Source organism: Pungitius pungitius, chromosome 1 (genome assembly GCF_949316345.1).
Source record: "Pungitius pungitius chromosome 1, fPunPun2.1, whole genome shotgun sequence".
Taxonomy (NCBI): Eukaryota; Metazoa; Chordata; class Actinopteri; order Perciformes; family Gasterosteidae; genus Pungitius; species Pungitius pungitius.
Window position 1 is genome coordinate 12,921,353 of NC_084900.1, and position 23,129 is coordinate 12,944,481.

A 23,129-nucleotide genomic window follows, 5' to 3' on the forward strand; every position below is an offset into this window, starting at 1 on the left:
AATGAAAAACCCAATGGATGTCATTTGTACAGAATGAACATAGAACATAGTTCTACAATAGTTCAACGCCTAAGTCATAAATTATTAAAATATTGAGAGTAGTAAGCCAGGTGTACGGCACTGCAGGGACAATCAGGTATGACCGGCATCAGATAGAACCCCCACTGGATAGAACCGGCATCACATGTAACCACTATCCAACTTAACCACCTTCAAATAGAACCATCATCCTTATAGACCTGTGGAGAGGGAAAGCACAAAGACAACAGGAAGGAAACAAAACAAACTACAGTAACGTTGTTATGATGACAGTAAGTAGCTCGGTGTGTCCTAACAAGTCCCCCGGCAGTCTGGGCCTATAGCAGCTTAACTAAGAGCTGGTCCAGGCTAGCCAGCCCTAACTATAAGAGGTACCAAAGAAGAAATTCCTAAGTCAAGTCATCCATCAGCAGACACACAACTAGCAGCTCACCTCATCTTCTCACCTTTTGATCCCCCCCACCCCTCTCCCCCATCAACCAGGCTGCTCTACAAGGCCATCGACGCTAACGGGGAGAACTCAGGCCCCATCTACAACTACCGGGTTGAGATCTCCATCTTCTTCATCGTCTACATCATCATCATTGCCTTCTTCATGATGAACATCTTTGTGGGCTTTGTCATCATCACCTTCAGGGAGCAGGGGGAACAGGAGTACAAGAACTGTGAGCTGGACAAGAACCAGGTAGGTACTCTTCTTCTTCTTTAGGATAAAGACCCGGAGACAGTAAGCCTCTTAATCTGTGGCTTAGAACAGAGACCAGGAGACATGGAGTCTCTTCGTGGTGGTTAGGATGGAGACATAAGCCCCTTCTTCGATGGCTAGGATGGAGCCGTGGGCTGGATTTGGAACTACGTAGCTTAGTGAAAGTGGAGTCGGATACTCTAAACACTGCGTTGTCTTTTCCTAACTCATGAATTGTCACATCCATCTTTCCCTAACCTCATGACGTTTTCCACAGAGGTCACAGTACAGTACAGACAGTACGAAAATGACAACAGACAACGTAGTGCAGGAAAATAAAAATATAATAAAATATTGTGAAATATATGCTATGGGTTAGTAAGCTAAAGCTATGGGTTAGTTAAGTTACGAAATACAGATAAAAATAGTACACATTGAGTACTCTTTACTAGTATACTAGTACAAACTACTTCCCTCTCTCCACAGCGTCAGTGTGTGGAGTTTGCACTGAAGGCTCAGCCTCTGAAGCTCTACATCCCAAAGAACCCAGTTCAGTTTAAGTTCTGGTCCATCATCAACTCCACTGGGTTCGAGTATGTGATGTTTGTGCTCATCCTTCTTAACACCGTCACGCTGGCTGTTCAGGTAAACTCCCCTATACCTCCGCTGTGTACTCTGAGTCATAATACATGTATTACATGTATGTGTGTCTGTGCTGCAGCACTATGAGCAGTCTAAGAAGTTCAGCCACATCATGGACATCCTCAATATGGTCTTCACTGGACTCTTCACAGCCGAGATGCTGCTTAAGCTGCTAGCCCTCAGGATCAGGGTGAGGAAAACAAGCCGCAGAATCCAGTCCCAAAAGAAAGTCTTTGTTTGAATCCCTTAAGAGAGTTTGTGTTTATTCATTTTATTTTCTGAATAATACATACGTTCAGTGTCAGGTGGATAGATACTTAGACAAAATGTTGCCGCCCTGTGACGAGGTGTCTGAAATCGGACAATGGTGGTGCACGAATGAAGCATCCTCTTGTCTTTACAGCATTACTTTGTGGACGCGTGGAACTCCTTCGACGCTCTGATCGTGGTCGGCAGTGTCGTAGATATTGTGGTCACTGAATTTAGTGTGAGTACTCCCCAACGCAACCGATGATCATCTTAGTCACGTGATCATCATCATCACATGAGAAATGATCACATTACCGGTAATAATAACAATCATGTTAATAATAACAACCATCTTCATAATAGTATATCAATAAAAGTAATCATAATTATAATAATAATAATCTTCTCTGTATTTCATATTACATTACATTCATTTAGCTGAGGCTTTCATCCAAAGCAACTCATAATAAGTGCATTTCAACCATAACGCAACAAACAACAAAGTGTAATTTCATTAAATAAGCAGATGTATAACTTGCTATAGATAGATATAGAATTACACATATTATCTATTTTATTTCTTTTATATTCCTACGTCAATCTCTGTAAATAAAACAATATTAAAATTGTTGGAAGAAAAAAGATGGAAAATAAAACTGATGCTGCTTTGAATATTATTTTGCTTTTTATTCATATCTCATTGTATGATGATCAGCTGTTCTCTCTCTCTGTCTCCCTCTCTGTGTCCCTATCTGTCTCTCAGAGTGGGGAGGACAGCTCGCGGGTGTCAATCACCTTCTTTCGTCTATTTCGAGTGATGCGATTGGTCAAGCTGTTGAGTAAAGGGGAGGGTATTCGTACTCTATTGTGGACTTTCATCAAATCACTGCAGGTCAGGGGCGGAGCTAAAGCGAGGCAGCGTGGTCAGTGTGAGCATGTGTGTAACCTCGTCCTCTGTGTGTTCAGGCTTTGCCGTATGTAGCTCTGCTCATCGCCATGATCTTCTTCATCTACGCCGTTATTGGGATGCAGGTGAGATCACTTCAGTGATGCTTTTAGGGCGCTCTCTTATTGACTCAGACATTCAGAGATTGGTACGTTGCCAACTTTTTATTCTGCAACCATTGAACAGGAAGTGACCATAATAAGACGTTGAGGGCTTGTTTCCCCTCTCTAAAGCATTTAGGGAGGTGCTTTATGGTCTGTTTGACTCTACATGGAAATTCATTCACTAAATGAACATCATGCTGCATTGAAGAAGACTTGAAACTAGAGACTGAGACCATAATTTCATGTTTACAATGTTTACTGAGGGAATAAATCAAGAGAGAAGTAGGGTCATTTTCTCATAGATGTCTATGGGAGCAGAGGAGTCGCCCCCCCCCCCCCTGGTGAACACTACTGAGAATGCAGCTCAAAACACAGAACAGTATGATGACAGAATTATGATCTAACTGTCTGCCTCCCTGTCTCTCTCAGACCTTTGGGAAAGTAGCGATGCAGGATCTCACTCAGATCAACAGAAACAACAATTTCCAAACATTTCCTCAGGCTGTCCTCCTCCTCTTCAGGTCAGATCTTCCTTCTCTTCCTCTTCCTCTGAAACGTAAACGTTTCAGACTGAACTGTATGAATGATATCATCCAATGGCACTGAGGGTGATTCTGTTCTAAATCTGTTTCAACTTCAAAAACTATTCAAAATGTAGTAATGTTGTAAAAAGTCAATTATAATATTTATCAAGTAAAGAATGACATGTCACATTGGTCATGTTAACTGTGTTTGTGTGTTTGTGCAGGTGTGCCACAGGTGAGGCGTGGCAGGAGATCATGCTTGCCAGTCTTCCAGGTAAACGCTGTGACCCCGAGTCTGACTACGAACCAGGTGAAGAGTTCAGCTGTGGAAGCAATTTCGCTATTGTGTACTTCATCAGCTTCTTTATGCTGTGTGCTTTCCTGGTGAGAACAAACAACAAATTACACGCTTAACGAAACAAACAAACACACACATACACACTAACAATTTGTGTGTTCTTCAGATCATTAACCTTTTTGTCGCCGTCATCATGGACAACTTTGACTATCTGACACGTGATTGGTCGATTCTGGGACCGCATCACCTGGACGAGTTCAAGCGGATCTGGTCCGAATACGACCCAGAGGCCAAGTATGTTGTTCTCTACTTGGCGAACTGCTATCCTTGCTTAGCTAACTGCTTCTAGTGTAAGAGTTAATTGGGAAAGCTAGTTGGCGCTGTTTGGGCGTCTAAAGGTGAGAGGAAAAAGTTAAAAGAGGAAGAAGGGACAGAGGTGGTTTGGGAGAGACTCTGGGGTTACTGTGAGTTGAGTGGTATGTAAAAACTTGGAGGAAAACCCAGAACGTGTGGGACCGACCCACGTCGCTTACACTAGCTTAGCACAAAGACTAGAAGCAAGGGAAAACTTCTAGCTTAACTTAAAACATAGAAAGGAAACAAAGGTAAACTGCTAACCTAGTTTAGACTGGAAGCCGGAGGAGACTGGTAACCTAGCTTAGCATAAAGACTGGATTGGAAGCAGATGCAAACTACTTGTCTTGTGACTGCTAGCCATGTGACTTTCTCCAGAGGTCGTATCAAACATCTGGACGTGGTGGCTCTGCTGAGGAGGATTCAGCCTCCTCTGGGTTTTGGGAAGCTTTGTCCTCACAGAGTGGCTTGCAAGGTAAAGTACACTGTGTGGTCTATATATATATATATATATATATATATATATATATATATATATATATATATATATATCAGGGCTGTCAATACAAACACATTAATCTATGCGATTAATGTGGCCAAATCAATGCGACAAAATATTTCAACGTAGTTTCAACTGGATGTTGACCGTGGAAACGCAATGGCCGCTAGCTGCAGTCAGTTACATCAAGATGGAGAGAGCTTTTCGCACTGGAAGTAAAACAAACAGAGGCGCCACATACAGCAGAGAACTGAGCAGAGGAATTACTCCACGTGTCAAACAGAAGGGGGGCGAGTGGCAAACCACTTAAAGCACTGCTATGCTAAGCTAGCTGCTAGGCTGCCTCCATCTCAAAATCTAACGTTAGCCTGCGCAGCATACAGTCTGCAGAGGACCACCACTGTGGTTTGAAAACGTTGATGATGAATGTGGGGACTTTGTTGGCACTTCAAACACCTTTAAATGATGGACAGTTGAGAGGAAAGTGCACAAGGACAGCAGGAAGAGTCACTAGTTCAACATGTTCCCCCAGGTAGAATTCTGTCTCCAAGATGATCAAATGTATGTTGTTTTGTGTTTGGTTTTTTTTTTTAATCTATCGACAGCCCTAATATATTTCAATTTTATGTTGTAGAGCCCAAAATCGCAAATGACAAATTTGCCTCAGAGGGCTTTACAGTCTGTACACATGCAACATCCTCTGTCCCGAAACCCTCACATCGGCACAGGAAAAACTCCCCAAAATATGAAAAACCCTTCAATGGGGAAAAAAAGGGAAGAAACCTTAGTGAGAAGGTCAGAGGAGGATCCTTCTATCAGGATGGACAGACTGCAATATATGTCATGTGTACAGAATGAACAATGTAAAAGATGTACAATACATTCAATTCATCTAACAGAAATGATACAAATTATTGCAAGTAGCAGAACAAGTGTACAGCAGGACCACTGCAGGGACAACCACCATCAGATAGAACCACCATCAGATAGAACCACCATCAGATAGAACCACCATCAGATAGAACCACCATCAGACCATCATCCACAGAAGCTTCTGGGGGGAGGGAGAGCAAAGACTTTAGGAAAGGGTAATGTTGGCTTATGATGACAGTAATATGAATCATATTTCAAATAATGATGATGATGATGATGGCAGCAGCAGGTGTCACGGGGCCACGGCAGGAGTCAAGACCAGGGTCCAGACAGAACTATGATCTACGGAGACCTGCTAGGGGAGAAAACACAAAAAACTCCCGGAAAGAAGCTGAATTAGTGACGTGCATTAATAAATAATAAATATACAGTATATGTAAACTTTAAACACACTTAGTGGTAATTTAGCTTATCACCTCTCCCTCCTTCTCTTCCACCTCCTCCTTAGCGCCTGGTAGCAATGAACATGCCTTTGAATGCAGATGGAATGGTGACCTTTAACGCTACGCTTTTCGCTCTGGTTCGAACGGCGCTGAAGATAAAGACTGAAGGTATGGTAGTCTTTTAGTATGTTGGTATGTTACTATGGTAGCAGAGGTGTCAAAAGTCTTCACCTTCAATTTTCTCAAAGTACATAGTAATATTTTATGTAAATGTAGATGGTAAAAGAGGAGGTCAACATGAAATAGGATAAGTCTCAAAAGAGTGTTACCCGGCTCTCTATCTGATTTAAAGACAAATCAAAGATTGACAAAAGGCGAATATAATGGCAATATTGCTAACTTTGCCTTCAAGTATCTCAAAAAGTACACTGTAAGATTTTATGTAACTTGACGTAGTAATAGAGGAGGTCGACGTGAAATAGAATCAATTGAAAGCAGAGTGCCCCATTATTATAGCCCCGTTATTATTGGACATGGCTACAATCCGAAGCCCAAGGTGTATTGGGTGCTCGCTCCTTTTGCTTGACGCACGCTCCTGATCTTGAATCTAGAATCGATTGCTCTTCCTTAGTGTCCCGGATGTTGGTGTTTTTGCGGCTGAATTTTTTGGGCTGAATATTGTAACCATGATTTTTTTTCGGCTGAATATTTTAACGGTAATTTTTTTTAGGTTGAATTTTTTCCAGTGTTTTAATTTTGAAGGTACATAATTGCAATGCATAAATATTCAGTGCTAGGAATTCAATCCGCTTTTTATTTCAACACCGATTTACTTCCATAGTGTTAGTATAGTACTATGGTAGTATGTTAGTTTGTTAGTACGGTTGTATGGTAGCATAGTGTTTTTTTAGTATTGTGGTTTGTTAGTATTGCTATGTTAGTAAGTTACTATTCTAGTATATAAGTGTGGTAGCATGTTAGTATATTGGTATGTTATTATCTGAGTATATTAGTACGCTACAATGGTAGTGTGTTAGTATATTAGTATGTTATATTTGTATGTTAGTATGTTGGCTCATTAGTATGACGTTCATGGTAGTCCAATATGTCACAGCTTCCCTTCAGTAACTGCTCATTGAAATGAACAGTGATCGTTATCATAATCCATATCTGCATGCTTTTGCTAGGCAACCCTGACCAGGAGAACGAGGAGCTGAGGGGGATCATCAAAAAGATCTGGAAGAGAATGAAACCAAAGCTACTGGATGAAGTAATACCACCACACGAAGGTACTATTACCACTCTACTAATAGTACTACAACAATCAATATGAGTACTACAGACACTGCATACTTGTTCTTATACTGATACTAGTACAACCAATACTACCATTACACTAAACCCTGGGTACTACAGTGGATCGACCACTTATACTACAAGAACACCACTCAATATATTTACTACAGAGAGTACAACAGGTACCACTAGTACTTGGGTGAATACTGCGAGCTGCTGACTGGGCTCTATGTCATTCCGCAGAGGAGGAAGTCACAGTCGGGAAGTTTTATGCAACATTCCTGATTCAGGATTACTTCAGAAAGTTCAGGAAGAGGAAAGAGAAGGGAGACCTAGCCGGAGAATCTGACACCACCAACCCATCGGCTGTTCAGGTCCGTTCCATTTCTCAAATACTACAGAGGTCCATAATGCAGTAGTGATGCCCCTAGTGGACTCCAAGTGAACAACATGTTGTATCCAAAACATCTGTGTGTGTGTGTGTGTTTGTGTGTGGCTGTGTTTGTGTGTGCGTGTGTGTGTGTTTTGCAGCTGTGTAAAGCCGGACTAAAGACTCTTCAGGACCTGGGTCCAGAGATGCGTTTGGCTCTGAACGAGGACCTGCAGGACGATGACGAGGTTGTGATTGAGGACGAGGAGCTACAGGAGGAGGTGTACCAAGTCTGTCTTTCTTTTTTTCCTCCTCTTTTTGTTTCTCTCTCTTTCTGTATGTCTGTCTCTCTGTCCCTAAACAGCTGATTTGTCTCTGCAGAGTGACAGCGTTGGACCAGAGCAAGAACGCCGAGGTTCTGTATTGGCCACATCCACTGGTAATCATGTGACTACACATTTCCTTGGCTCGGACAAATAACGCCATGTTACCTTGGATAGCATTCATCATCAGACATCAGAGGAACAAAATACTTAGTATAATATTTGGAGAAGAAAAAAAATATCACACGTTAATGTAATTACGAATTCATCTTAATATAGTTACTCAACTGAAAGTTGAAAGTATTTTATAACACGGGTTGATGAAATCCAGCATTCTGATTTGTTGAGAGTGAGTCACAGACACGTTAGTTGTCTTTTAAAGCTTGACAGTTAATTCAATTCATTTCCAAAATCGCAAATTACAATTGTGCCTCAGAGGGCTTTACAGTCTGTACACATGCAACATCCTCTGTCCCGAAACCCTCACATCGGCACAGGAAAAATAAGTTAATAAGTTAATACAGGAGTTATATGATCCCATTTCTTAGTTCTTGTTAATACACGTGCTGCAGCATTCTGAATCAACTGGAGAGGTTTAAGCGATTTACAAGAGCAGCCTGATAACAAAGCATTATAGTAATCCAGTCTAGAAGCAACAAATGCATGAACTAGTTTTTCTGCATCACTGAGACAGGAAGTTCCTGATTAATACATTACGTAGATGAAAAAAGGCAGTCCTTGAAGTCTTCTTTAGATGAGAGTTGAAGGACACATCCTGGTCGGGTTAGCATGGTCCATTATAAAATCAACAAGGTTAAAAAAACTACATCAAAATTTGACTCTCATGGTACTGGTTAACCTGACTAGGGGAGCAGGTGTTCTCTAACATTACCTTTTCTCCTGAAGGTCCCTGTGGTCTGGCGGCAGAGGGCGGGGTCTCTAACGGAGGTCTGATCCACCGGGTCGGCTCAGTCATTAAGACAACAAACTGCGGCGAGCTTGACCAACGTCGTCGCCGTGGAGACGCGGACAGGTGTTCTGTCAACCTTCATCATCAGAGGCGAAGGAACGGAGAGAAGAAGAGACACTCAAGGTACTAGTACAGATAGTCCTATCGTCACTGAAGTAGGGTTGTCACGGTACCAAAATGATGACTTTGATACTATACCTGCCAAAATATTTCGATACTCGATACTTTTCGATACGATACCACTGGCAAGTTATGCAGACGGGTCTTTGTGTGTCGACGGGCTTTCCGTCGCAGTCCGCTTTGTAGCCGAAGTACTTCCAGATGTCACTTCTGGCATCTCTATTTCAATACGCCGAGGACGGTCGGACTCGGCAGCAGCTCCTGCACCTGGCATGTCTCCCCTGACATGACTCTGTGAGTGACAGCTGCCTGTTGCACGCGTGAGAGCTGGTAGCCCCGCCCACCCAGTCAATGCGTGCAGGCAGCCGGACAGGGAGATTTTTTAATAAAGTACCGGTACTAAAAATAGTCAGAACCGTACCGTTTTAAACATAAGGGTACCGTGGTACCTTTCTAGTACTGGTACACCATCCAACCCTAGTTGTCACGATACCAAAATATTTCGATACTCGATACTTTTCGATACGATACAAATAAGATACTGGAATATTTATCTATGATAGTAATAAATAAAACATCTGTAAGGTTCCCTTCTTTACCAGCTTGTTCCTGCCCAGCTTTTTGAACACTTAACAAATGGCATTCATATAAGTATTAGCCCACAGCACAATATTAATGAAAACGACATGGTAAAATCATAGCATTGATTATACACGGCTATATAGGCCTATTGTCCGTATCGGACTATATGACTACATCGTTATTCCATAAGTATGAATTACATAATTTTACAGATGTGTCTGAGGTGAAAAAAAACTAAAGCTATGTGGGTTGTGTACATTAAAAATGGACACATAATTAAAGGGCAATTTCTCCCCTTTATTGAAAAACGACAATGAAAATTGCATCAAGTGTGTATTATTTGGTACCATTTTGTGTGCATTCTGACCTCATGATCGCATAGGCCCACATGAGTGAAATTGTAGATTATTTTGCATGTTTATATTTCTGCTGACAATTCAGTAACTTATTTGCTGTCTTGCTTTGTCTCGTGTTGCACTTGATGTTTGAGTGTTAGCAAAGTTTTCACACACACTCAGGCCACACATCCAATGTCTCACGCTAAAGAAACAATCCACGCTGGTTCATCTCCGACCTCACAGATGTTAAATGGTGCATCTGTGGCGCGGATCGCATCACGTTGACTTGCTGGTTTGTCATAAACAAAGTAAGAGGTTTCACTAAGTTTAGCCGCTAGCAAGACACCTCGTTAGCGATGTTAGCAGCTGGTTATAACGCGCTTGGACATTGATGCTGGTATTACTACGGCTGACAGGGGGGGGTGAATGCTACCCTTTATAAAGGGAGTTTTACCTGTGCCGATGTGATGGTTTTGGGACAGGATTTTGCATGTTTGCAGACTGTAAAGCTCCCTGAGGCTTAATTTTTATTTTGGGTTGAACAAAATAATAATTTGTTGAAAACGTCTATGAATAGACGTTGAGAAAACCGTTAAACCATTTTTGCAATGTCTTTTCAACCAAAAAATGCTCACTGGATATTACGTTAAACTGTTGGAATAATTGTATTTAACTGCAAAATAATGATGTGTGTTTAATACCCTTTTGCATTAAATCATTCTGGGATGTTTACTGTTTACTGAAACTGATTGGCTGGCCCTACCAAAATAAAAATCCACCAACCGCCACTGCCCTGAAGCCTCTAGTGGTCATATGTAACGAATCACATCGTTTTACTCAGCAGGAGAGACTCAAGGGACCGATACTGGAGGAACGGAGACGTGGAGACGTACGGAGAACAAGGCTACTACAGCAGGGAGGAGGACAACGACAGCATCAGCTCCAGAGACAGGTAGGCACAGAGACAGCTACGGATACAGATAGACACATATGTGTCTGTGTGTGTGTGTGTCTGTGTGTGTGTTTATTTGTATGTGTGTGTGTGTGTGTGTTCTTGCAGACATTACCCGGACGAGCCTCCTCAGTACAGAGATCACTACGATGGCCACGCACCCTACTCTGATGGTAACTATGGTAACGGTTACAGCGAGGCCATGAGGACGACCCGGAGACGCCTACTTCCTGCCACGCCCACAGGTTTTTACATTATATTACATTACATGTCATTTAGCTGACGTGCATTTCCACATAGAGATACAAACTCAGAAGAACAAGTAACAAGAAAGTACAATTGTTTTCAAATAAGCAGTTTCAAAACATGTTATAGAAAAGTCCCATTATAAGTACAACTTAAGTGCTATGATTTGTTAGTGCTACGGTTTACGGTTAGTGTTTTAGTCAAGGTAGAGTCTAAAGAGGTGTGTCTTGAGTTTTGGGCGGAAGATGTAGAGGCTCTCTGCAGTCCTGATGTCATCGGAGAGCTCCTTACACCATTTAGGAGCAGGACAGCAAAGAGTCACGAAGCAGCTTCATGCAGAGCGGAGTGTGTAGGTTGGGATGTAGGGTTTCACCATGTCCTGGATGTAGGTTGGACCCGATCCATTCACAGCATGGTATGTGAGAACCAATGTTTTGAACGTGCGGCCACTGGTAACCAGTGAAGTGAGGAGGAGTGGAGCATTGTGGAAGAATTTAGGAAGGTTGAAGACCAGTCGAGCTGCTGCATTCTGGATGAGATTTTACCCGATGATTAGAAGAGATTAGAGTTTCAGCACATTTCATCATTTTTTAATCTTACGTTATCGTTCTACAAAATAGAATGAAGTTAAATCAGATTAGATGTACGTATTTTATGTCTTCAATTATTGTGTAATAAGTATAGTTTTTATAGTGGGTGCGTTTGTTTCGTTGCCCCCTGGAAGGTCGGAAGCCGTCATTCAACATCCAGTGTTTGAGGAGACAAGGCAGCAGTGACGACCTCCCGATCCCAGGAACATACCACCCCACCTCCCCCCCCCGCCGCACACGAACACAGGTAACACACACAGAGACAAAACATGCACACACAGGCAACACACAAACACACAGAGGTAACACACACAGGTAACCATCCTCTTCCTCTCCTCCCTTCCCCCATTCCCCCCTACTTATCTCCTCCTCGCCTCCTCTTCCTCAGCAGACATTAAGCAGTTATGAGTCTCGTCACTCATCCGGTCGCTCCTCTGCAGCTTCCTCGGCCTCCTGGGCAAACCCTTGTCCTCGCCGCGGTCGTCTCCTATACGCTCCTCTCATCCTGGTGGAAGAGGAGGGCAGCCCACCATGGGGGGTAGGAGGACGACGAGGAGGCGGAGGAGGACGAGAAGTACGAGAGGGGAAGACGGGAGGTGCAGAAAGAGGTGAGGAGACTGAGCTGTTTCATGTCCCTGAAGCCTACTCGTTATAGTAGGCTCTATGCTAACAACAGCCTCTCTGCTAACATAGGCTCTATGCTAACAACAGCCTCTCTGCTAACATAGGTTCTATGCTAACAGCCTCTCTGCTAACATAGGCTCTATGCTAACAATAGCCTCTCTGCTAACATAGGCTCTATGCTAACAGTAGGCTCTATGCTATCAACAGACTTTATCCGAAGCTTACAAAGCATAAAGTACCGATACTGACAAAAAGGTACAATGAGCTCTAAACTCTTTCATCCATCAGGTGTCAATATAACAGGTGCAGCACCGGCCTGGTACGGTGGCCCTGCAGGGACATCAGGTAGGAAGGATTCATTATACGTTAGTATGCAATACTTATTTAATGAATATATAGAATGCTAGCATTAGGTACTATGTGGCTAATAGCCTCTGAGGTCATCGTTCTGTACGTGAATGTGTCATGTGACCTTCCTTGTAGCTCCACCCCCCTACAAAGCCTACACCACCCTCAGAGTTCCCTCCCAGCTCGGCGCTCAGCTGACAGAAAAGCGAGGATCAGCGGACAGCCTGGTGGAGGCGGTAAGAAGGGGCAAATTATTAGCTACCACATCAATAGCATCCAGAGCGATAGCTACCAGATCAATAACCAACAGATCAATCGCGATCACGAAATCCCTCGCACTTTACTCCGCAGGTTCTCATATCCGAGGGGCTCGGCCTCTACGCTCGGGATCCGAAGTTCGTGGCATTTGCCAAGCGTGAGATTGCCGACGCGTGTCACATGACGGTGGACGAAATGGAGTCGGCGGCCAGTGACCTGCTGGGCAGCCCGGCTCTGCTCGCCGACCCTGCTGCGCTCTACAGCGACGAGGAGCCAATCAGGACGGGCCATGATGAGGATGAGCTGGCTGATGAGATGACCTGCGTGACGTCGTTCTGAGACTCCCAACCAATCAGAGACGAGACTTGAGAGGGGGCGCCGTCCGACCGATCGATCGACCTGCTCGATCGACCGGCTCGATAGGAGGGCGTTTAACAAAATGACGACATTGGGGAAGAACAGAGGAAAATGGCCACCAGTAGAAGGGACGCACTCACCGTGGTGACTGTAGCTATGCTGCACAGCATAACAGTTACTGTACGACGGCAACTTTTATTAGTGACAAACCATGGAGGCTATATCAGTGGAGCTAGCTTAGCTACAGCTAAAGCTAACACATATCACTGCTGTATTTTCAGTTTGTTTCAATGTTTCATGTATGACAGTTTTTATTGTTAAATTAAGGAAAGTCTACGGTCAATTGTGTTTGGAGTGTGATTTTGATTGATGTGTTTTTATTCTCATAAACAACCATGAACTGAATAGACTTTTTTTAACGAGAGTTTGATCTTTTCTTTTTTTGTTGATGTGTCTGTCTTTTCTTCTTCTTTCTTCCTCACGGTTCAGACAGTATCTTAGAAGTTAAGGGCTTAATAATAATTATAATTATATTACCATCCCCTTCACATTCTGAAAAAAAAGTGTGTGTGAAATAAAGGGTTAGTTTGGATCCACAGAAACACTCACAATGTTGAACATCAATATGTCAACTTGTGTAACACCCATTTCCCATCAGCCCCGGCGTTTGTTTACATCCGAGTTGATCAGCTGATGAAGATTTCAAGAGATGACAGAACAATGATATAGGGTTAAGTACGCAAAGAACCAAGTTCTTTATGTGGGATAGGTTTACGTAAAGCACATATCAATATATGTGGTATAGTTATACAAAAAAGAAATCCTACTTTATGTGTTAGAAGTACTTATATTAGATAAAGTACTATGATCTTCAAAATGATGTGGTATAATTTACAAGAATAGAACATAGAACTTCATCTAGTATTATTATACATAAAGAACATAGTACTTTAAGTAATATGAATATAAGTAAAAACATAGTACTTCAGTAAGTATAAGTACATGGAAAGACAAAAGCACCTTATGTATTATCAGTTTATGTAGAACGTACTTCATTTAGTATAATTATGCTTATAGAACATAGTACATTATAGTAGTAGTATAAGTATATGTGCAGAACCTTCTACCTCATGATGTATATGTATATACATGGATTTACATTATACTTTATGGAGTATTAGAACTATAAAACACTATGCAGTTTACATATGCATGTAAAACATGGGCCACTATTTAGTGTAATCACATATATAGAACTTCACATATATGAAATATTCTACTTCGAAGAACTGAAACTAAAACATCCAACATTCAGAGAATACTTCATCTGAAAATAAAGTTACTGAATACAAAATGTATTGTAATAGTAAAAGTATTAGTTATGTTAATGAATGAATACTTGACTAAATACATTATTTAATAGATCAAAAAAAGAAATAATAAATTAATCAATAAACTAATAAGGGCATGCGTAAATAATTGAAGGACCTCCTGACATTAGAATGAGTTAATTCTAAATACAAACAGAATCCTCGCACACTCAAAGACACACTTACACACAAGTTGGGGTTTTATTGTGAAACAGGAACACTTTATGACATTTTTCTAGACTTCCTGCTGATCTTTTCTCTTGTTCTACTACTTTTTCTTTGAGTCTTTGAGTTTTTTGAACTTTTGAACCGAATTTAGATGCTTTGGAAGATTTTTTTTTTACGACAATTACAAAAGAACATCTGCCACTTTCTACAAAATAAAAGCACCAAAGACATTCAGACAAGCATTGACACAATAGCTAATTCTTTTTTTATCACTATTTTCACTTTTTACATTATTCATTCTATTTTAAATGAATCATTCAAATATTTTAGTTGACATGTTTTTCTAACTAATTGTTTGATCCTAAATTTTCATTCCGTTTTTTGTATTAACGACTTGAATTTCATCTCAGTTCAACACATATTTTTTGTAGACTTCACAGCTTTCCTAAACGCCTCAATGTGACCGAGAAACTCACATCTCGCGGGACTACGGCGCCCTTGCGCTCATGCCGTTGGGTAAGTATGGGACCTCAGCTTTGCACCGATCTCGCGATACTTTAAATCCTAACGGCGGTTGGAAATGGAGTCTGGGGGCGGGGTGCAGCAGGAGGGAGCTGAGATGTTTGGAGGCTTTTTTTAATAAAAAAATATTCATTTAAATAAAAATGGCTGCCGTGGAGAGCGGAGAGGAGAGACTGTAAGTGTTTTCTTTCACATTTTGTCCTACGATAAAGCTCCGCTGCCGCCTCCGACTGTTTTGTGTCGTGCATTTTATTGAAGTAAAAGTGGGTTGGTTTCTTCCCCGGCCCGTCTCGGCAGAGCTGGTTTAGCTGGAATACGTCACCAACTTACTGCTAAGTCTGTACTTTAGCTGCTGCGGCTGCGTTAGCCTCCAGCCCACCGTCCCTTCCCCTCCGGGCCGCTCGGACCCTCGCGCTGCTTCCCGGAGAAAACAGGCCGCGCGTCGGCTGCGAGGTGTCTGCCTGCACGCTGGCGCATCTTTCTGTCTCCGGAGGATGAGCTGCGAGCTAACAGGCTACTTGCTACCGTTAGCATCACAGAATGTTGTCATTGGAGTGTTTGGAGTACTGGTGCTCACTGACCCGGGTTAACCCCCACCCTTCCTCCACAGACACACAACCAGACATGTAGACACTGATACATGTGTACAAATACAAACAGAACCCCCCCCCCCCCCGTCCGTTTTACACACACACACACACACACACACACACACACACTCAAAGACACACTTACATACACGTGTGTGTATTTTGATGATATATGTTACGTTAACTAAGAAGATCTCATAGCTTATGGTTGTCTCCTCTTAACAAGGTCTCAGGGCTCTTGGTTGTCTTCTCCTTCGAATGTCTAATGGTTTCTGGTGATCTCATCAGATAGTCTCATGGCTTGTGATTGTCTCCTTTAAGGAAGGTCTCATGGTTGTGGTTGTCGCCTTCTCCTCTGAAGGTCTTATTGCTCGAGGTTGTTTCCTCCTCTGATTAAGGTCTCATGGCTCGAGGTCTCATCCCTCCTGGTTGTATCTTCGAAAGGTTTCATGGCCCGTGGTTCTCTCCTCCTCCTCAGAAGGTCTCCTTGTTCCTAGTTGTCTATTCCTCTGAAGGTCTCATGGTCCCTTGCCGCTACTCCCTGTAAAGGTCTCATGGCTTGTGGTTGTCTCCTCTGAAGGTCTCATGCATGCTTCCTCTGAAGTAGGTCTCATGGCTCGTGGGTGTCTCTTCCTCTAAAGCTGTATCTCAATTCCCTAGGCTGCATCCTTGTAGCAGCCTTTGTAGACCTGGGCTCCAAGAACCGCATGGGCTGAACCGTGTGCTCTCTGACATGGGACGCTCTGTCCTACGGGGGGGACTTCCTGCTTGCGTCATCAGCTTTACCTCCTCCCGTTGCCTAGCAACCTGCTGCGCTTGACAGTAAAAAAAATGTACAGATAGATAGGTTATCTTCCCTATTTCATTTAATTTAGGAAAATATGCTTCTCCTCCCTCGCATGATATATTTCAGGCTGAGAGAGAAGAACATTTTCCAGTTATTTTAAATTAAAATTAAATCAGTTCATTTATAATACTTTAGCTGAAAGTAATTACATTATTAAAGTAATATTGCAATCTTAAGGCTGAGGAGATACCATCAATGTTTTCAACAAAAACCACAACAGCAAACACATTTATTAACTTGTTTGCAAGTTGCATAGGATACAAGCTATTTTAACTGTAACTTAAGATATTACAGAATATGTCCACGGTACAGCAGCTTAACGTCAACACACATGGTTCACTTTCAGCTTGATGCTTCCTCCTGCTCCATAAAACACAACTAACTGTAAAGTTAGTTTATAATCACACAACAAAAGGAAAACGCAAGTTCAGTTTCTTTGACGCTACTGACTTAGAAGGTGATCTAAGTGATATTTCAGGTTCCTAACTTGTCTGCCTGAGCTCCCTTTGATCCAGTTCTGTTCGGAAATTGAGATTTGAACTATATAAAAAGTGTAGTCGTTAAAGTGACTTTTCACTATTAACTAGGGTTCATGCTTATCTCCTCCACTGGAGGTCTCATGACTTGTGGTTGCTTCTAGGGCTGCAACTATTATTTTGATAGTTTATTCTTTTTTTGATTATTCAAATAAAAAAACATTCATTTCCAACCCTTCGTTCTAAAACAGAACTGAAATTCACGGTGCAAAAATCTTCAGAAAGTCCACAAACCGGTAAGTCCCTGAACAAAACAACCTATAGACCCCTGCTTTACTGCTGTTATTGGCGAGCTAACGCTAGCTCTTCAAGCTGTCAACGAGGAGAAGAAGAGCTGCTGAAGGCTTGTTCTTCACTTCAAAAAGGAACAGAAGTAGGACGCCAACATGCTTTCGTTTGAAGTGCTGAATCATCATGGTGCTCTCGTGCCGTGTCATGTTGATTTTGCATATTTTGCAATTGACCCACTTGTTTTAGTGTATTTGGTGGGAAATGCTCGCACACCGTGGGCCTCTGCTCTTTCCTCTACCTTTTCTTTTGTTATGCGCTCATCTCCCCGACTCATTCAGTGTCGTAATAATTGCGCGACACAACAAATCAATAATGAAATTCGTTGCCAACATTTTTAATAATCAATTTTTATTGATTTGTTGTTTCAGCCCTAGTTGTTTCCTCTCATTGGTCGGGGTTGTGTCCTCTGGGCCGTGGTTATCTCCTATGTTTTTTTTTTTAACAAATTACCACCTGTTGCCATCTTTGTTTGAGTCTGAGTTCGATGTAGATACATGAATAAAGTCTGAGTAAAATGACAAGCATTCTCTTAATGTTCTTGACTGACAATGTTTACATACATGTAAACAAAGCGCTACACAGCTCAAACCCTGTGATGTCATCAGTAATGTAATAGTTGTGTCGCTAACGGGTGTGACGTCATTACTTCTTCCACAGGGAGGAGGGTGAGGAAGAACCCGTCGACCTGCCTCCCTCTGTAGGGAGAGACGGGTTCCACATCAAGGCCAAGAAGGCCCGCAGGGAGCGTCGCCATGCCAATAGGGGGGCAGAGACCGCCGCCGTGCTGCAGTCAGGGATGGAGCCAGAGACCCAGGCGAGTGTAACGGCAGAGATCAGGTAAAGATGCGTCCTGGATTTTATATCTTTAACAAACAAGTTACTCTTTTAAGGCCTCAGAGCCGGTGGCAGGCCCCTCGGAGCCCGAGGCTGAGTTGGCAGAAGACGGCGAGTCTGCGTCAGGTTCCCCCAGGCAGCGGCGCTCCATCATACGGGACCGCGGGCCGCTGTACGACGACCCGTCGCTGCCCGAGGGCTGGACCCGCAAACTCAAGCAAAGGAAGTCTGGCCGCTCGGCGGGAAAGTTTGACGTCTACCTCATCAAGTGAGCCCAATCCACCTTCTGTCCGTTGTGCCGGTTCTCTATGGTCAGGCGAGTTAGGTGGTCAGGTGAACGGTTTTTATTCTCCTCCCTCAGCTCGGAGGGAAAAGCGTTTCGTTCCAAGGTCGAACTCATCGCCTACTTCCAGAAAGTCTGCGACACGACCACAGACCCTAACGACTTCGATTTCACAGTCACAGGACGTGGAAGCCCGTCAAGGCGTGAGAAGCGCCCCACCAAGAAAGCCAGTGTGGCAAAACCATCGGGGCGAGGCCGCGGGAGGCCCAAAGGTAAACGTAGAACTTGCATTTAAAGAAGTAACGTGTTTAGTTGGACTCACTGCGTGGAGCTCACATGTCTCTCGTTTCCCAGGCAGCGGGAAGATCCGGCAGGCTACGGAAGGCGTGGCCATGAAACGCATGTTGGAGAAAACTCCGGGCAAACTGCTAGTCAAAATGCCCTTTGGCAAGGCAGAGTCTTCCACTGGCTCCGCCGCTGCAGCTTCAAAGGTACGAGTCCACCACGAGAGAACATGATGGTCCAAATGCACCTTCAACCAGCAAATTCCTCAGACGAAATAAGAAGAACCAAGAAAATCCTAGAGAACAATATTACTTCAGTAATATTCTTTTTGATGTCAATACTTTCTAATCCAATTCAAATGATCATTTTTAACCAATCACCTCACCTCCAGATCACCGCCTCTCGAGTGTGAGGTTTGCTCCTCTAAAAAATGTACTTTTCACCTAGAGCTGGGCGACAGGAACAGGAAGTAGCTGACTGGACTGTTGCACCTGGTAGCAGAATACTTTATGAGTGATCACTTTTACAGAATAGTTACCAACTGATAAACATCTGGTAGACCGATACAGTACATCCTAACTTGTAGCTGAGAATGTGTGTCTTCAGAGTCAGAACAAGCAAAGAGAACAGTCTCAAGGGGTTTATTGGGGAACAGACTTCCAGTACGTAGGGTTAGGATTTAGGAAAGAGACGGAACTTATCAGCCTTTAGGGGATGGCATGAACTCTTGCTCTTGCAAGTAGGTCCAGTCAACGTGTAGAAGACCTCGGACCCGTTGGTGCATGTGCATTCTGTCTGTGATCTCTCTCTAAAATGCAGTACCAATGGAGATGCCACTTGTTAATGTGGTGATTTCTCCTTAGGTGGGGTCTCCTGCTCCTGCGCCCAAGGCCCGTCCCGGAAGGAAGAGGAAGTCGGAGCAGGATTTTCCGCCTCAACCGCCGACCACCCCCAAGAAACGGGGAAGGAAACCGACCGCTGTCTTGACGTCATCGGTGGCTGCCACGGCGTCTCCCCCCCCAACTGCGTCCACGTCAACAGCTGGGGGCTATGCTGCAGGAGCCATTTTAGCCATGGAGGCCAAACGTCAAGTGGCCAAGGAGTCCTCCGCCAAACTGGTCGTCCAGGAAACCGCCCTGCCGATCAAGAAGCGTAAAACTAGGGAGACGGTAGAGGAGGCGGAGTGCGCTGGGACTCCGGCCACCAACACAAAGACCGAAAGGAGAGTCGCCGGAGAGGGGGAGGCTGGTAGAGAGGAGGGAAGTCTGATCCCAGCACCTCCGCCCACCTCAGAGCAAAGCCAATTACAATTGGCTTCAGATGAAAGCCAGTCGCATGGACTCAAGGTGCACAAAGGGAGGAAGCACAAGGAGAAAACAGGAGTAGGAGAAGGAGGAAGCAGAGGAGAGGAAGTGGAGGAAGACATTGTAGATAAGGGAGGAGAAGGAGGAGGAATAAGTAGCAGCAGTAGCATTGCCCCATCTAAAAGCCACAAACGGAAGGAGCGGCCGCCTCACAAACACCACCACCACCACCACCATCGCCACCAACATTCCTCCGCCTCCACGTTAGACCAGCCTCATCCGCCCCCTCCGCCCTCTGGCCAGTCCAGGCCCAAGGACAAGCCACACACTCACCCTCAGACCTCGCCAGACACTCTGCCTTCACGCCCTCAACCACGGCACCAACCGCCCCCCCGTTCACAGCAGCATCCCAAGATCCAGTCCGCCAGTCAGCTCAAAGACCAGCCTCGGTACCCAGGAAGCCAGTCCCCTCCTACCAGGCACGTCCTGCCCCAGCCACGGTCCCAACCCCCTCCATCCCAAATCCAGAGTCAGACCCTGGCCTGCCATCAGAGAGCCCATTCGCAGCCCACCCCCCCGCCTGCTCAGCACCACACCCAGCCCTCGGCTCAGCACGCACCGCCCCAGTCGCCCCCATCCCAGTCCCCATCCATCCTGCAGGTTTATCCACCCCAAAAGAGACATCCACATTCACAAACCCAGTTTCCAACCACTCTCCAACCGCTGCCTCAACTTCAGGCCCAGTCCAGGACCACGGCCCAACTCCAGAATCAACTGCAGCTCAGATCCCAGCCCACTACTCCAGCACGAACTGCGGCACAAACTCCGCATGAACCCCAGTGCAGGACCCCAGCCCAAACTCCAACTCCATCCCAATCTAGGACCCAAGGCCCCACTCAGCATCACCCTCAGACAAGGCAGCCATTGCAACACCAATCCCAGACTCAGTACAGTCCACAACCCAGACAGTCTCCCTACCACCAGCCCCCCCAGTCCCAGACACAACCACACGTCCATCAGATTCAAACCCAGCCCCGCCCTCAGCTCACCAGGCCTCACCGACCATCTCCCAGCTCGGCTCAGCGGAACCAAAGCGAACAGCCCCAGGACCTAAGTACCACACGGGCCGGCCGGGGAAGCCGGGAGGACCGCATGGAAGGCCTTGGGGGGGGCGAGTCGGCCACGGCCTTGGGAGCCAGAGAGGTTGTCGAAGAAGGAGGAGGTAGGGGGTCCAACAGCACTTTGAGGCCTACCGGCCCTGCACCATCCGCTCCTCCCGGAGCAGCCGGGGTCGCAGAAGGCCTTCCAGACCTGGTCCCCTGTCCCGGCCGGGAGGAGACCGTGGAGACTCGAACCGCCGTGAGCGAGCAAGTCAGCTGATCCGTTGGGACGGACTGAGTCAGTGCTGGGTACGAGGGGAGCTTGATCGGGCCGCTCCGCGGGGAGTTAAGTGGTTTCACACGGTTTCAGTGAAAAGGATTAACGTCAGGCAGAGCTGGGGGACTGTAGCAGCTCCTGGAGACTCTGGGGTTCTGGAGAGGAACAGGAGGACAGGAATTGTCTTTTTCTGAAAAAAAGAAGAAAAAAAACGTGTTTAAAAAGTGTGTGTAAATATATTCAAAAGGCAGCTGTTGTGTCCTGCTAGTCTGAGAGGGGAGGAGTCTGGACCTAAAACGCTTAACAACACTTTACTCCACTTTGCTTCCCAAATATAAATCCGGTTTTGTTTTTGTTTTCAGTATGTTTATAGTTTATTGCTGTGTATCCGTTATAGAGCTTTAAACTCTGTAGTTATTAAACTGATGGTCCTTTACTCATCAACCTCCTGCTGACAAAGAGAGAGGCCGATTATTACGGTAGAAGTCAGCATTGTTATCAGTTGACCTTCGAACCCGCTGATATCTCCTCCTGGCTGATGGCGTGCAGTGGTAGTTTGCACCTTAAATTGGTTCCATCAGAGATGGAGGGCTGTAATGTCTCCCTATTCTTCCAGAAGAACTCACCCCACTTTGGAGTGTCTGTGTCTCATTTCGTTGGCTGCATCCTCATGAGGACACAGCCTTGTCGTCTCCCTGGGCTGGGTCTTTGACGTCCGCATAGACTGAACCAAGCGCTCTCTGAAAGGAGACGGTCTGTCCTACAGGGGGACTTCCTGCTTGCGTCATCAGCTTTTCCACTGCCGCTCCTGTGGTCTAGCAACCTGCTGCCCTTCACAGTAAAAGCCTTAAAACCCCCCAAACTTGTAAAATGCAGATACAAAAGGTAAACTTCATTTATTTATTAAATGACATTTTTAGACGATTTGCTGCTCCTCCGGAGCATGACATATTTCAGGCTGAGAGAAGAACCTTTTCTGGTGATTTAAAATTAAAATGTGTTAAGTGGTAAACTTTTAGCTAAAAGTAAAATTGCAATCTGAAAGCAGAGGAAATCAATCCTTCAATCAATACAGTCAATAAAAACCACCTCAGCAAACACATTCATTAACTTGTATGCACAGACTTTATTTCTTGCACATGAGCTAATTTAACTAACTTCAGATATTCCAGAATATGTCAAAGCTACAGAAGCTGAATGTCACCTCACACATGGTTCTCCTTCAGCTTGATGCTCCATAAAACACAACTAGATGCATAGTAGGTTATAATCACACATCAAAGCACCAAGTTCAGTTTCTTTGTGTATTTATTCTAATGTTTGTTAATGACTTAGAAAGTGATTTTAGGTTCACAACTGATCCACTCCTGTTTATAATATGAAGTATTACGTGTAAAAGTCTAGTCATTAAAGGGACTTTTCACTAAACTACAGACGAGCTGCCGGTAACGTGAGCTGCTTGTTGTGTATTTGTTCTAAATGTGTGTTGGTACATGGAAAGACTTTGGACCCAGCGGGGTTCAGATGAGAGGGGGCAGTCTGAGGCAGGGGCTGTATTCGGCGGGGGGGGGGGCAGCGTGACTGAGTTTGTTCTCAGATCTTCTGTATTTAAAACCCAACATGGGTTCCTAAGATTTAATGTTATACACTATAACGTCTGTATTGGTAGATATTCAAGTAAATTCTAGTACT

General features: G+C 44.4%; 2 protein-coding genes across 7 annotated transcripts in view; both read left to right on the plus strand.

Annotated features, from left to right (window-relative positions):
* The window catches only part of cacna1fb (calcium channel, voltage-dependent, L type, alpha 1F subunit), a 37,099-nt gene extending 23,664 nt beyond the window's left edge, over window positions 1-13,435 (plus strand). For 2 of the 6 annotated variants that reach the window (XM_037478936.2, XM_037478940.2), the window contains 23 exons: window positions 523-724; window positions 1,211-1,369; window positions 1,446-1,556; window positions 1,770-1,853; window positions 2,379-2,507; window positions 2,582-2,647; window positions 3,095-3,186; window positions 3,414-3,573; window positions 3,654-3,781; window positions 4,220-4,316; window positions 5,722-5,824; window positions 6,844-6,945; window positions 7,196-7,326; window positions 7,484-7,612; window positions 7,704-7,761; window positions 8,552-8,738; window positions 10,497-10,607; window positions 10,716-10,852; window positions 11,578-11,690; window positions 11,832-12,051; window positions 12,356-12,412; window positions 12,551-12,651; window positions 12,767-13,435. In XM_037478936.2, the coding sequence (XP_037334833.2) occupies window positions 523-724; window positions 1,211-1,369; window positions 1,446-1,556; window positions 1,770-1,853; window positions 2,379-2,507; window positions 2,582-2,647; window positions 3,095-3,186; window positions 3,414-3,573; window positions 3,654-3,781; window positions 4,220-4,316; window positions 5,722-5,824; window positions 6,844-6,945; window positions 7,196-7,326; window positions 7,484-7,612; window positions 7,704-7,761; window positions 8,552-8,738; window positions 10,497-10,607; window positions 10,716-10,852; window positions 11,578-11,690; window positions 11,832-12,051; window positions 12,356-12,412; window positions 12,551-12,651; window positions 12,767-13,012 (2,923 nt within the window). In that variant the 3' untranslated portion in view covers window positions 13,013-13,435. The remainder of the gene's footprint in view (window positions 1-522; window positions 725-1,210; window positions 1,370-1,445; window positions 1,557-1,769; window positions 1,854-2,378; window positions 2,508-2,581; window positions 2,648-3,094; window positions 3,187-3,413; window positions 3,574-3,653; window positions 3,782-4,219; window positions 4,317-5,721; window positions 5,825-6,843; window positions 6,946-7,195; window positions 7,327-7,483; window positions 7,613-7,703; window positions 7,762-8,551; window positions 8,739-10,496; window positions 10,608-10,715; window positions 10,853-11,577; window positions 11,691-11,831; window positions 12,052-12,355; window positions 12,413-12,550; window positions 12,652-12,766) is intronic. The other 4 variants (XM_037478937.2, XM_037478941.2, XM_037478938.2 and 1 more) reach the window with 3 other exon arrangements.
* A 1,707-nt stretch (window positions 13,436-15,142) lies between these two features.
* Window positions 15,143-22,525, plus strand: mecp2 (methyl CpG binding protein 2). Its single transcript, XM_037479004.2, has 6 exons — window positions 15,143-15,265; window positions 18,012-18,168; window positions 18,245-18,456; window positions 18,550-18,743; window positions 18,826-18,962; window positions 19,620-22,525. The coding sequence occupies exons 1-6, from the start codon at window positions 15,234-15,236 to the stop codon at window positions 21,438-21,440; spliced, it is 2,553 nt and encodes an 850-aa protein (XP_037334901.2). The 5' UTR covers window positions 15,143-15,233; the 3' UTR covers window positions 21,441-22,525.
* Window positions 22,526-23,129: the final 604 nt, after the last annotated feature.